The sequence below is a fragment of the Euprymna scolopes genome, chromosome 1, assembly GCF_053919585.1.
Source record: "Euprymna scolopes isolate OS-2025 chromosome 1, ASM5391958v1, whole genome shotgun sequence".
NCBI lineage: Eukaryota > Metazoa > Mollusca > Cephalopoda > Sepiida > Sepiolidae > Euprymna > Euprymna scolopes.
Genome location: NC_136482.1, coordinates 9,523,280 through 9,538,578, shown reverse-complemented (window position 1 = coordinate 9,538,578; position 15,299 = coordinate 9,523,280). Strand labels below are relative to the sequence as shown.

At 35.1% G+C, this 15,299-nt stretch overlaps 1 protein-coding gene across 7 annotated transcripts in view; it reads right to left on the bottom strand.

Annotated features, from left to right (window-relative positions):
- Positions 1-15,299, bottom strand: part of LOC145278160 (uncharacterized) — a 228,701-nt gene that overhangs the window by 139,023 nt on the left and 74,379 nt on the right. For all 7 annotated transcript variants that reach the window (XM_080130508.1, XM_080130471.1, XM_080130591.1 and 4 more), the window contains 2 exons: positions 9,399-9,502; positions 8,841-8,957 (listed from right to left, as the gene is read on the bottom strand). In XM_080130508.1, the coding sequence (XP_079986634.1) occupies positions 8,841-8,957; positions 9,399-9,502 (221 nt within the window). The remainder of the gene's footprint in view (positions 1-8,840; positions 8,958-9,398; positions 9,503-15,299) is intronic.

The window sequence follows — 15,299 nt, the reverse complement described above, 5'->3', positions numbered from 1 at the left end:
ATTGATTGGTTTTACGGCATATCAACCTATGCGGTCATTTAATGCCGGAGTCCTTTTTTTTTTTTTTTAACTTTTTTTATTGGGAGGGGGGGGATGACTTTTTCAGCCTTTACTCCCTTTTTTTATAAAATTGAACTAAGAAATTAAATGTTGTATTTATACATGGATGTGTATATTTGGGTGACTTTAAATTTCCTTAAATTTTCTTATATAAATTTACTTTCCTTAGGTATGCTAGAATATTTGCTGAGTTGACCTTTTCAAAAAGGTCTTCCATATTGCTTTCTGTATAATATAATTTTCTAGTTGGGGCAAGGTCATCACACCCAACTAGGATATGTTTTACTGTGAGTGTCTCCTGGCATGGGATGCACTCTGGCGCCGATTCTCCATTTAGTATATAAGAATGAGTAAAGTTGGTGTGCCCTATGCGCAGCTGAGTCAGTATCACATCTTCTCGGCGTGATCTCTTGATGTCCGGACATCGTTCCTTAAGTTCAGGTTTGATTGAGTATAATTTGTTGCCCTCTTGCTGACTCCACCGCAGTTGCCATTTTTCCTGTATGTATGCTTTTATCTGGGGTCTAAGATCAGTATGTGGAATCTTAAAATTGTCAGTTGGAAGGTGAGAAGATCTTTTTGCAGCTATATCTGCCCTGTCATTGCCTTTGATCCCCACATGGCTGGGGATCCAGACAAGAATAATGTTTTTAGTAGTTGAAAGGATATTGATTTTTTCTATTAATTTTGTTGTTAGTGGATTTTCTTGTTTTTGGTTTTGTATAGATAATAGGACTGATAGAGAATCTGTGAGAATGATGAAGTTTTTGGTGGTTTCCTCTGAAATTATGTTGAGTGCTAGATCGATAGCTATAGTCTCTGCAGTGAATATAGATGCTTCATTTTGAAGATTTCTCTTCATTGTGATTTTATGGTACGTTGCTGCACATCCAGTGTGATTGTTGCTTTTAGACCCGTCTGTGTAGATAAAGGTGTAGTCTGAATATTGTAATTTTAAATGTTGAAGTTCGTCGTGGTATTCAATAGGGTTCGTGGTAGATTTGGACTTTTTGTTTAGGTTGAGTTTTATTTCAACTTGTTTCATGGTCCATGGGGGTGTTTTAGGCAGTATGAAGTTGTGAATGCTGGAGATTGGAATTTTCGATTCTTCAATGCTTTCCTTCATTCGGAGCCCGAACGTTTTGATAGTTTTTCTTCTCATGTTAAAGAGTTCTTCATATTTAGGATAGAAGGTACATTGGTATGCAGGGTTGTTTGGGCAAGACTTCAGTTTCAGTAAATATTGAAGGGCTAACTTTTCTCGTCTTAGATCTAGTGGGGGTTCGTGTGCTTCCGTGTATAGACTGTTCACGGGGGAAGTTCTGTATGCTCCTAGGGCCAATCTTAGGCCAGTATGGTGAATAGGGTCTAGGCTTTTTATATATGATGTTCGGGTTGATCCATATATGAAACAGCCATAGTCTAGCTTTGAGCGGACTAGTGCTCTGTAAAGTTTAAGGAGTGTTTCCCTGTCTGCACCCCAATCGGTATGTGCTACCACTCTCAAAAGATTTACAGCTTTGTTACATTTTTTTTTCAGATAGTTTATGTGTGGGATGAATGTTAACTTTTTGTCAAATAAAATCCCTAAGAATTTGTACTGGTCAGTAACGGGTATGGGCGTTCCTTCCATGGTTAGGACAGGATCATTATGCATGTTCTTTAGTTTGCAGAAATGCATGCATTTCGTTTTTCTTTTGGAGAATCTAAATCCATTCTCTTCCGTCCATCTCATTACTTTGTTTAAGCACAATTGAAGCTTCCTTTCTATTATAGATATATATCTAGATCTACAGCATATTAGGAAGTCATCCACATATAGGGAGCAATCTACCCCAGGGTTAAGGTTTTTTACAATGTTGTTAATTCGGATACTGAACAGGGTCACTGACAGTATACTCCCTTGAGGTACTCCATTCTCTTGTTCTTTCAAGTCCGAGAGAGCTGTGCCAACCTTTATTCTGAACCGTCTATTTTTTAAAAAATTTTCAATAAAAATTGGCATTCTGCCTTTTAGTCCAAGCGCCTTCAGATCCCTTGTAACACCGTACTTCCACACAGTATCGTAGGCTTTTTCCATGTCAAAGAACACTGCTGTTAAATGTTCCTTCCTTACAAAGGCTTCTCTGATGAAGGTTTCAAGTCTGACTATGTGGTCTATTGAACTTCGGTTTTTCCTGAATCCTGTTTGAAATTCTGTAATAAGATTCTCTGTTTCCAGGAACCAGATTAGTCTTTTGTTTATAATCCTTTCCATGGTCTTACAAATGCAGCTTGTTAGAGCTATTGGCCTAAAATTCAATGGATCTGAGACGTTACTTGATTGGGATTGGATGTTTGAGTTTTCAGATTTGGGGATTGGTATTATTGTGGCCTCTTTTTGAAGAAATCCAGATTTTCGCTTGTTGGATACTTTTCGAATTTTCTCAAGGCAGCTCGTCGAGCTCTGATGGCTTTTCTGCATTCTTTTGTGAACCAAGGTTTGTTGTGATTGTTGGTTTTGGTTGTTTTCGGTATGGTATTATTTGCTATGTTTGTCAGTGTTTTAATGAAGTAGTTCAAATGGTCATCTTCATCATTCTTTTCGATAATTAATTGGTTTTTGCACTGTTCCTGGAAGTCCTCCCAATCCGCTTTATGTAGGTTCCATTTGGGTGTTTTTTGTTCAGTGCTAGTACTTAGACTTTCCAGGATGATTGGGAAATGATCACTCCCACAGGTGTCATTGTGTACTTTCCAGTCATAGTCCATATATATGGAAGGATCACATAAGGTAAGGTCAATGGCGGTGAAAGTACCTGTTGCTGGGTACATATAGGTGTAGTTTTGATTATTAAGGAGGCATAGATTATTTTTATTTATTATGTTTTCTATTTCTTTTCCTTTTTTATTTGTTTCTTTACTTCCCCATATTACATTGTGACTGTTGAGATCTCCTAGTAGAAAAAAGGGTTTAGGGAGTTGTTTTATTAATTGAGTTATCTCAGTTTCGTTGATTGTATCTTTTGGAGGGATGTATATTGAGCAAAGTGTTATAGTTCTATGTAGAGTCACTGAAACTGCAATTGCTTGCAAGTTTGTGTTTATATTTATTTGTCTTTGAGGGACTTCATTCTTCACAAGTATTGATGTGCCTCCAGAAGCTCTGTCCGTATCTTTATTTATGTAGTTGTAAGATGTGTAGTGTTTTATGTTGATGGTATTATTTTCTTTCAGAAAGGTCTCCTGTAGACAGACAAGTGCTGGGCTCATATTTGTTATTAATAATGTGAGTTCATTTTGGTTTGCTTTTATCCCTCTGATATTCCATTGTAATATTTTGTTCATCATTTGGAATTGTGTTCAACTTCCATCGTCTCCAATCCCTCAAATCTATTTTCTGTCGGAGTCCCTGTTCGAGATATAGATCGGGATCTTTCTTTTCCTGTTTTTGTTTGTTTTTGTTTTTTTTGTCTGGGGGGATTTTTGATTCTTTTCTGGCTTGTGATGTGTTTGATGGTTGTTCGGTTGTTTTTGTAGAAATGGTTTGTGGTTTTGTTTCTTTTTGTGGTTCAGTAGTGTCTTTACTTAATATTATCCTTGGATTGGTTGCAGACATTGCACTATTCATTTTCCTCATTTCTTCTAATAGTTCTTTCATTTCCTTTATTAGTTTGCTTAGGACATCAATTTTCTTGTCAGTTGTATCCGTTACATGTATATGACCATTTTGATTGTTGATTGGATTAGTTTTTTTGGTTGCATCTGCATATGTTTTAGTTTCGATGATTTTCCTGGCCTCTGGGTAGGATATATTCTTTATATGTTTTAGTTTGGTCACTTCTTTTTCTCTTTTCCATATTTCGCAATATCTAGAGCCAGCGCCATGGTTTCCCAGGCAGTTGGCACACTTGAAATCTTTTCTGCAGTCAATGTGTGGGCCACTTTCTCCACATCTTCCACACACTGGTAATCGTGTGCACCGATCTTGATGGTGTCCAAACTTCTGGCACTTGAAGCATTGGAGGGAGTTTGGAATATAAATTTCTACATTTATTTTCATATATCCGACTTTCACTTCTTTGGGTATGGTGAGGGAATCAAAAGTTAGTATATATGTATTGGTATTGATTTTCTCACTGTTTTTTTTAATTTGAACTCTGCGAACATCTAACACATTCTGTTTCTGTAAGTTTGTCCTGATTTCCTCCAAGGGACAAAGTGCAAGTTCGTGGCTTTTCACTACTCCTTTGCAGGTATTTAGGGTTGGATGTCTGTAGCATTTGACTTTGATGTTTTCAAATAATTTTAGTTTCAATATTTCTTTAGTTTGTTCTTCGTTATGGGTTTCTATTAGTAGGCTGCCGTTAAATTGTTTTTTAATAGACTTTGGTTTTAGAGTTTTAAGATTTTTTTCAATTTTAAAAGGTGATAGTTTGCTCAAAGGAGTTTCCTCCATTGATTCTATTACTACGAATGTTGAGTTCCTTGGTTTTATCGTCTCTTCGTCAGAGCTACTGATGTCAGAGACATCAGAGTGGGTTCTCTTTGGGTGGTTGGGTGGTTTTTGGGAGGAATAAGCCATATATTTTGTTTTCTTTTTTCGTCATCTTTGTTCCCCACCTACCTCGGAATCCTATTTGGGAAAAGCCTGGGGGGAAACCCATTCGCCCAGCCTCTACAGGGATACAATGATGATATAACCGACTTTGGTGGTATCATAATGATTATCTGTTCTCTCTTGATATTGCTATGGGATCTGTAGCAATCCTGAGGGGTTTACAGCCTCGTCATCGATATTCACACCTAATCGATTGACCCTCAGCCACCGCTTTCCATCATATATTAGGGAGTAGGGTTATTTGTGGGAGAGGGGGGATGTGTTGTATTAGTAGTGAGTTTTTGGAATGGGCAATATATGGTGGGGCTTGGCGTGACTGGCCGATTGGTCGGATCGGGCCTCTCCGACCGCCCGTCTAATCGAAGTAAGGGCCAAAGTAATGTGTTGCGGTGCCTAAACTTCTATGTATCCTGGTTTAGGTTCGCTCAATCACCAGGATCACGTCCTAAGACTTTACGGGTAGCAACCCACGGCTAACTGGTTGCCCCATTGAGGGATTTTTACCCTCTGCAGGGGGGCAGTCGGTTTGTTCTCATGCCCTACCGACAGGGCAAAAAAATAAATAAATAAATAGATAATTTAATAGAATATATTTGTTTTCTTTTTCTTTCTTTTTTTGTTGTTTCTTTTCCTTTTTAAAATCTGTTTCTATTTAACCCATAGTTGGGACCCTAACAGGTACTACCACTCCAGGTCAGGGTGGACCTGGGAGCAATGGCAATTAAGAGGTGGCTCCACACTCCCCAAGCCCGTAAGCCGGACCTCACCATCGGATGTAGTTTAAGGTCATATCCAGGACCGGGAGTAAGGTAGGAAAAAATAAAATAAAAAAGGGGGGGGGGGAATAGGCTGTTGTTTTTGTTTTTGGTTTTGCAGAACATAATTAAGTTTTACAAAAAAGATCAGAAAAAAAAAAAAAAAAAAAAAAAAAAAAACGTCAATGTAGGTGCATTTCGTCTCAGGAAGCCACAGGGCAGCCTGATCTGGTAGCACCAGTTTCTCTTTGTATGTGGATGAAATTGAAAACAAAGGTCAATAGTAAGATTAAACATAACTTTTCTGAAAGAAATAAAATGGTGTATTTTTATTAGGAGTGTTAATGTAATATAATGGGGTCTGCATTCACACCAGACATCCATAAATAGTAAACATGACTTTTTTTATTTTATTTATAACTTGACAATAAAAAATCTAAAGATAGAAATTAAAAACAAAGAACAAAAAGAAAAATAAAGTACAAAATGAGGCTATCCGTAGTAGCCAATTCTATATACAGCATAATCATATTGATACACTGGTTCTCAGATCACTGAAGTTAAGTAATGTTGAGCCTGGTCAGTATAAGATGAGTGACCATTTGGGAATATCAGGTGCTGTATGTAAGAGGACATCGATGTTTCTCTGCAAAACCCACAAAAACTTATCATAATCTCATTTGATATTAATTTATTTTTATTTCGGACTATTATTCTCATTTTATTAGTTGTTGTTTTTTTTTTTTTATCTTTTATTGGTTTTTGTTTGTTCACAACGTTTCGGCCGACTATTCCTCTGGCCTTCGTCAGGTGGTATATTATTTGTTGTTCAAGGCTGTTTTGCAGGAACAAAAAACCAATAAAAGATCAAAAAAAACAACAACTAATAAAGATGAGAATAATAGTCTGAAATAAAAATTAATATATATAATGCTCATCTCAAAAATGAATTCCAATTAAGGAATAATATATATACCAATCGGTACGGACTCGACTATGGAAGATCAGATAATAAATAAAACGTAGATTTATAAGATCAAAGAATCCAACCTTGATCGCCCTTCGGGGCCCGTCGCGCAGTTGATAGAGACGTTGAATCTCTACAGTTCCAGATGAACATTGTCTGAAGATAGCGGTTTCAATCCCACCCAAAGCGTGCCAGAGGTTAATTGGTTAAAATGTGGTGAGACGACAACAACTACGGATGGCAGTGATGGCTGAGAATGCAGTTAGGAGATTCGAAGTTCCTATCCGTCGCGGTTACCACCTGACGAAGGCCAGAGGAATAGTTGGCCGAAACGTTGTGAATAAACAAAACCAATAAAAGATCAAAAACAACTAATAAAGATGAGAATAATAGTCCGAAATAAAAAATAAATTAATATATAATGCTCATCTCAAAAATGAATTCCAATTAAGGAATAATATATATATATATATCTTATTTGACAGTGATATACTGGGAAGCACTTGTAGATTTGATATTCTCATTAACCTTCCTCCTTGAGAGGAAGCTGGTTAAACCTGCCTAGGGTGGTTGTTGGTACAGCACAATTCTAGATATCTCAAATGGGTTACTTTCAGTCTGAACCCTATTTAATGAGGTACTTATTTTACTTCAAACAAAAAACATCTCTTGAGTAGCTGGACTCCAACCAGAGATATTTTCAATTCTCTGTGCTTTTCCCTTGGTCGGACATCTATTACCTGCGACATCTGCTTTTTGCATGTATGACTAAAACATGCAGCCCATTTTTACAGAAAAAAGGAAAAAAAATTAACTATATCTTTCTAACACATCTTACAACTTGTAATAGCATTCACTTGTGGTTGGTTCAACCATTTCCAAATGAGCCCCATTGCATTCCACATCATGGCAGTTTACTCAAATTGATCAGTAGCTAAATCTTTTGTATACTTCAGCCATTCCTGGTTTCAGCAACAAATACCAAAAACATAGAACAAACCTCCATGTTTGTTTTCATAGATTTAAAGCAGGTCCTTCCTTCCAGCCAGCAGATACTATTGGGAAATACTCTTCAAAGAATTGAAGAATTTGTTCAAACCAGTAATCTTTTCAGAATGTATCTTGCATGGATGGTGTGGGTTAGAATTTGATGAGAGAGAAAGACGCATCAGACAGTACATGTCAATTACTTTGAGTTTGTGAAGATCTTTGCATAGAGGCCATTTACTTCATCAGATTAGAATTTTATTGGGTACCTATGCAGTATAAGGACCAGGTTATCATTAGAATTGTTCAGGCAGTTTACAGAGAACACTGGAATGTATTGAAATACTGACCTAATGAAATCACAGCAGTCAACATTATTAAAGAAAACATTTATTTGCTATCATTGGTTTATTTAGAATAAAAAAATTAAATATTTATCTGAATTTGAACAAAAAATTATAAAAACAGAAAAGAAAATGCAAAAAAATTTCTATCAGTTATTTGTTTTTCAAAAAATAAATATTTATCTATGAAACTTACCTCACAATTTTTTCTCGATCTGAATTTTTGTAAAGTTTCGTAATAATTGTCCAATAATTAGTCATTGTATTTTTTTTCGTAACAACAAAAAGAATATTGTTTTCATTTTTCATTGAATTATTTTCATAATAACAAGAATAATATATTTTTCATTGTAAAAAAAAATTGGCCAGCATTTGTAAAAAAAAAAAAATGAACATTTCATTTAGCGCCTTCAAACATTTTACGTAAACTGCTTGGGAAATAGCAACGATATCATGTTCCTTTATTATGCATAAGTACCTTTTACTGTTTACATTGAAATAATATGACATGAGAATATGTAACTGTGAAATCTTTGTTATTTTACTGCTTAAAAGATAAAAGACTGACAACACATTGATGAAAAGATAAAGATATAGATTTGTTGTCAGTTACTGTGAAAAAGTGCGAGTTATTGAAGAAGGACGATACATGCACAGGGATTTGGCAGATAATTTTTTTTAGAACCCAAATTGCCAACCAACTGATGATATCAATTTGAGTTGTCATTATACAACATTTTGTGATTGCCTGCAAATGCCCACTGTAGATTTTATTTGGCAACAAAATGTTTCTTTCTGCTGCTAACTTTTTGCAGGTGGCTACAATTAATAGTTATTTTATTTTTAGCAATCCAATATATTTGCTTTTTTTTTTTCAGCCAGGTGCCTAACTTCAACTAACGATTATTTTATTTTTGACAATCAATCATGTTTTCTTCCAGCCAGATGTGTGTCTATGTCAAGTGCACCTACTTCTATCAAATTACTTTTTGGTATCTGGCCTAGATATTTAACATCTTCAACTTTGTCAAGAAATTTTTTAAACATAAGCAAATTAAATTGAATGTTCAAAATAAAAAATTTGGAAAATAATAAAAAAATAAAAAATAATTCTTGACATTACTCACTTGACCATTTGGATGCAGATAATTGTCTGATAAGAATAAAAGTAATTGTTTCTTGGTGAATTGCAGATCAACGGAGGTAAATGGAATCATCTGAAAGGCCAAATCCCAGGCAGCATACTGCAAAAAGATGTGAAACAACATAACATTAAGAAAATTATGAAACAACTTCACACGTGTGTGTGCATTTCTCGTGTCAATGTAACTTTGATGATAATACATGGAATTATTTTTGTAACCAGTTAATAAGAAATGTTAGACAATGGTTGTTGTGTTTTACGGCATTTTTTCTCACTTTCATTCACCAAATCTGGTTGTTAATTTAGCACTTGCTAATGGTGACCCATTTATAACATGTTTTTATCCATAGTTTTCATTTGTTAATTTGACTACATTTACATTAACTGTTAGCAATGTTCTATCGTTATCAAATATCAGATTGAGATTCTTGCTAATACGATAATTCTCTTTCTGTTTTTGAATTTGACATCTGCACAACACCAGATAGCTCAATAACAGAATCTCAATATACAACTCAATAAGAATAAAGAAATTTCTTACCCATGGGAACTCCCATTTGTCTGGCATTGAGATAACATTGCAATTGTGCAAATGGAATAACCATTCTATGTTTCTTCTTTCTTCCCTTTTATATAATTTTTTCCCTAAACAAAAAGAAGATGCAGTAGAAAGAATAAACAGTCATTTTAATAAAAAAGGTTTGGTAATGTAGAGACAGTGTTTTGTATTATTAAACGTATATATAATTTTATAGCTTTATTGAAAATCCATGGATTGAGGGGAAAAAATTAATAAAAAGAACTTAATACAAGGAATACAAAAAAAAATTGTATTTCTTGTCAAATAATAAATTTGTCACAAATATTTTTTAATTTATTGAATTTAATTCCAAATTTGTATAGCAGGGAGACCCGACGTTACCCAAGATTGAATGATGATCAACAAATGTTTTGCACACCCATATTTTTATTGTCATCGAAATTGATGACATTGATCATTTTTTAATCAAATCGATTGATTGACTGTTCTAGTTGGGCACTCATCACAGTGCAGTGGAAAGAAGCTTCACATGCCTCCCTGCAGTTATTTAATCCATAATTCATTGTTTTTTTTTGTTTTTTATTACATAACAACTACTGAGGTACTATGTTGGGATTTGGGAAGCAAGATGTCGGTTCACGTTACACTTGAACTTCTGCATGTCAGTACAATTGGGGAAGCAGGGACCTGGAATGGAATTCCAGAGTCTAGCGGTTCTGGGGAAGAAACTATTGGAGTAGAAAGATCTTTTACATCTAGGGATCTCTACTGTGTGGGAGTGGGATTTAGCTGCCTGTCGGGTTTGTCGAGGGTGTCTACGTTGTGGGGGCACAAGTGTCTGCAGTTTGTCAGAGCATTCACCATTAAAATACTTGTAGAACAGGCGGAGGGATGCAACATTTCGTCGATGGGACAGAGGCTGAAGCTTAGATGCCAGTTCAGGGCCTATCAGGTTTGCAACTCTCTTTTGAACCTTGTCAAGGAGCTAGATACTAGTAGCAGATGCACCAGCCCAAATGTGACAGCAATACTCCATACATGGGCGAATGGTGGCCTTATAGAGATACAGGATACTTTCGGGTGTTAGTAGTTTTCTAGCAGGGTAGAGAGAGCCTACCTTCTTCGCAGTAACCCTGGCAATGCTTTCAATGTAATTGTTCCAACTCATGTTTCCTGTGAACATTAGGCCAAGGAGTTTAAAAGATGTACTTTCAGATAAAGAGTCATTGGCCATTGCTATTGGTGGCAGAGAAGGCTTCTTGTAATTATTGAATGAAACCAGTTTAGTCTTGGCAGCATTGAACATGACCATCCATTGTAGTTTACATTGCACTGTAGAGAACCTACTGTTGATTTTATTAAATTATTTTTATATAATGGGTTGAATTAAAGTTTAAAATGCAAAAGTCAAGTACAATGGTTCTATTGTGTTCTAAACAGAAATATTCCTTTCGAACGGTGCCTTGTCTTATCAAAGAACCTACTGTTGATTTTATACACGGCTCCCTTCTACTTGTGCGGTGATAAAACTTCTCAAATTCACTTGTGATGTTAGGCTGTATAAAAATGTTATCTTTGGTCAAAATTGAACTGTTCCTTCTTTAATGGCATTTTTTCGATTATCGATTTCAGATACTTATTTGAGGTATTGTGATACAAAACCTACCTAAGAACACTTCCAGTCACATAAGATACATGTTTTTGAAATTTTTAAAAAATCGACCCAGCCGTTTTTGAGTCCATAAGGAACAAACTCACACACAAAGTGTCATATATATATATATATATATATATATATATTAGACATACTCATGGGATCGCAACCACTACTTATTCTACTTTGATTTCATTAAAAAATTCATAAACTGTGACATTATTCACTAACAACTATCAGTGATGTTCCCTGGAATCTGAGTGTCAAGTCACCCCAGATTTCCAGTACTCACATTGTCCTCTTTCAATAACTTTTGCGAATGACTTTGTGTTATCACAACAGATGTTTACCATTAACTTCTTGCTGGCAATGCCAATTAGTCTTCACTGGAATTTGAGTGGCAACAAGCTTCTCAATGGTTTCAGTTCGCATTGTACTCATCCAGTGAAGGTCTGGTTAGTGCTTTTTCTCCTTGATCTTTTCATCCTACTTAACTTTTCACGACTATTTGGTGCGATACCAGTCTATGTCGGCACTACCTTTTGTTTTTTTTGCTTGGCATGGGGGAGAAGGTAGGTAACTTGCATTTTTGCTTTTTCAGTTTTCTTGATTTCATGTGGCATTCCTTTATCTTTTTGTTTTACTTCTGTTGCAGTTTCCATATGGTCGGTTAGTGTTTGTAGCTCGTATGGGATAGTTTCTGCATTCAAGGGTTTTCCTTAATATTTCAGTTTTTTCAGTATTACCATCTGCTGTATAGTCTCAGTCTTCTTGATTCAAATTTCTCCTAGTCCTTTTTCCAAGTTCTTCAGAAATGTTCCCATTGCTCAACGTTTGTTTCCCTAATCGTTTTTTTACCTATATAATTTCCATCTACCCAGCATGGCTGTAGTCAAGATTGAACTCACTGCACGAGTTTGTAGTGTAATTCGAATCTTGTTGGTAGTTGAATACTTGATGCTTTGCCAGGGCTATCAAGGGTAGTTTTTATCATGACGCCATCACTAAACGGGGTGCCTAATATGGCTTAAGAAAGTCCCACCTACCCTCGAGAGAAGGATAGACTGCACCAGTTTCTCAATCTGGTATTTTACCTCGCGGTACATACAGAACCTCGCCTTCCCAAATGGTCACCCATCTTGTACTGGCCAGGTTCAACATTGCTTAACTTCGGTGATCTGGCGAGAACCTGTGTGTCAACATGATTGTGCCGTATGTTATATATACATATAATTTAATAACATAAAATACATACTAAAATATTTATTATTTCTGGGATTGAGTCATGTTTACAAAAATATTATGTTTTCATTGTTCTAATGAGTCATACTTTGTAATTAAGTGGACAAGTCATATGTATTTCTTTCAGATCTTCCCCTCTATATTGGTTCAAACAAACACATACACACAGAGGAAGACTAACACACACATCAGCTTTCTATTAAAGTTGAGTTAATTAATATTTGTTTTCCTAAGGAATTTTCCCCTTTAATCATATGAAAAAAAACATGCCAAAATATCCCTTACTTTTGGGATTGAGTGATGTTTGAAAAAAACAACTTCCATTTTAATTATTTTAATTATCTGTAATTTGAAATTAACTCACTAAATGACCCCATTCTTATTAAATTTCTACCCATCACTTTCACCTTCTTACTGTATGTTATTTAACCCTTCTCATCTTACATAGTACCTATCACCTTCACTACTCTCTCTCTCTCTTTCTCTATTAAAAGTCAAAGGTAATAAGGAAAGGAAGGAGCAAAAAGACAAGAATAGTTCATTTTAAACAAAAGGAAATACCATCACAAGTAGAAATACTATTTAACCAGTATGTGTACAGGGAAAGAGAGAAACAAATATTGAGCAAAAAGAGACTAATTTTGGATTTTGTCTTCATTTTATTATATTTAAAGATATTTGCAAACTAACAACATGCATTATTATAAAACATTTTCCTAAAATTAAAAACAGTGTATACATCTGAAACTTGCAAAACAGGAAAAAAAGAGAGGTTCGTGTCCACATAAGTTTTAATTGTTGTTGAGTTATTTCCATTGTTTTTTTAATTTTTTGTTGAGTTATCTCCCTTGTTTGTTTGGTTTTATTTTTTTAATTAAGTTATCTCCTTTGATTTTTGAAATTATTTTTAAGATGGTCATGCGAGATAGTAGCCCCTGTTTTACTTATAAAATTTGATTTTCTTAGTTAAAGATAAAACTACCTGATCAAGTTATGTTTTTTGGAATATGATATTTTTCACAAATATTGTACAAATTTTTCTTTACTTTTGTTTTTTAATGTATGGTTATTCTAAGCATGAACCAAGAGAGGGAATGCAGAGAGAAGAGGAGAGAGGTAGAGATGCGAGGCGTAAGTGAGGTAAATGAAAGAGATTAAAATTGTTTGAACATACAACGCAAGGAAAGGGAGACAATAAAACAAGAATGTGTTAGATAAATAGTCAATTTTGGACATTGTTAATCTATCCATCTATATCTATGAAAGTGAAAATATCTTTTTTGGAATATTTGAGATGATTCAACTAGAGATTGAACCCTGGTCTCCTGGCCTATTAGTAAACATTTTAATCATTATGCCAAATGAGCCAGTATATAAAAATGGTTACATAATACAATGTTAGTACTGTTTCATTTTGGTGGTACAAGAAAGATTCTAATGTTGGTTCATGTCATACATCTTTTTCTTTTTACTTCTTTGTCTGTCTGTGAACATTTCGGAGAGTAGAAAGTCGACCATGAATTTATTTTCGGCAATTTCGTAACTCTCACTTTCTTTATTGTCTTTTAATTCTCGTATTCTATAACTAATGTTCCTGACAAAGTGGGAAGAATTGCTGTTTTCTGTCTGTATAACACTTATCGTTGACTAATTTTTTACCTTAAAGTGGTATTTGTTTTTTTACCTCCTTACATCAAGTGGCTTCATGGCTTGTATGAAGTGATTTCCAAATATATATATATATAGACATAAACCATCCTCATAAGTTATCAAATTTTATTCATGCCATTTATTATTTTTAATCTCCTCATAATATTCATTATTATTCAGCATTCCAGTCATGCTTATCCTTGAATAGCTTTTAACCTTGTTAAGTTTTAGCTTATTAGTAAAAACAAGCTATCAGTGATGAAGACCATCTCCTTCTTGGATATATACATATATATATATATATATATATATATATATGTGTGTGTGGTCATACAACATTTTCCACTTTTTCTACGTAGTTCTTTGCATCATCGTTGTATTCTGCAATATCCTTCAAGCTGTATCAGTTGGGCAGTAGATGGTTGGCTCAGTTTTGTAGCCCCAATCTGGTAATAGGAACTTTTGAGCGCCCCATTCCTGTTTTCTGGCAGTTTTTAATTATTTTCTACTTGAGCCAGGGTGCTTTTGAACCAGGAAGGAGAGCTTCAAAAGAAGAGATTTCATGTCAGTGTGGGGAGGGGGGCATTCTCTAGCCATCCGCTCCATAGCTGTAGTCTGCTCTCTTCCTGATATGTTGTAACATGGGTGGGGAAGCTTCCTTTTGACTTCAGTCATTGAACCACTGGTTCACATCCAAGAAGGAGATGGTCTTCATCACTGATAGCTTGTTTTTACTAATAAGCTAAAACTTAACAAGGTTAAAAGCTACTCAAGGATAAGCATGAATGGAATGCTGAATGATAACGAATATTATGAGGGGATTGAAAATAATAAATGGAATGAATAAAATTTGATAACTTATGAGGATGGTTTATGTTGAGTGTTTATTGATGCTAGAATTGAAGATGATCATGCTGTAGCCTTTGGGGAAGCAATCTTGCAGCAATATATTCCACAGATGCAAAACGATTATGATGTCTTTCACTCTACATCATTTTCCATATCCTTTTACAGTTGTGCAAGACCTCACGATCATCAATATTGTATAAACACTGTGGCCTTCAAAACGTCGAAGTTCTGTTGTCGTATGCAGAAAATGTGCTCACAAACAGAAACTCAACAGAAAAATGAGAACTTACAAGTTTCTACATATAGAACTCTCAATCAGAGCCTGGATGTGCATAAAACAAATTAATAAATGGATCGGCTTTGGTTTCCATTTTCATTGGTTATTGTATCAAGATGTAGGGGAAGACACCACTCCTTTCTCTGGTTTGTTCATCTTACCTTGATCTTCAACATTTTTTTGTACTCATATTCACTCCCAAAGGAGGTAAATTGCCACCGAGAAGTAA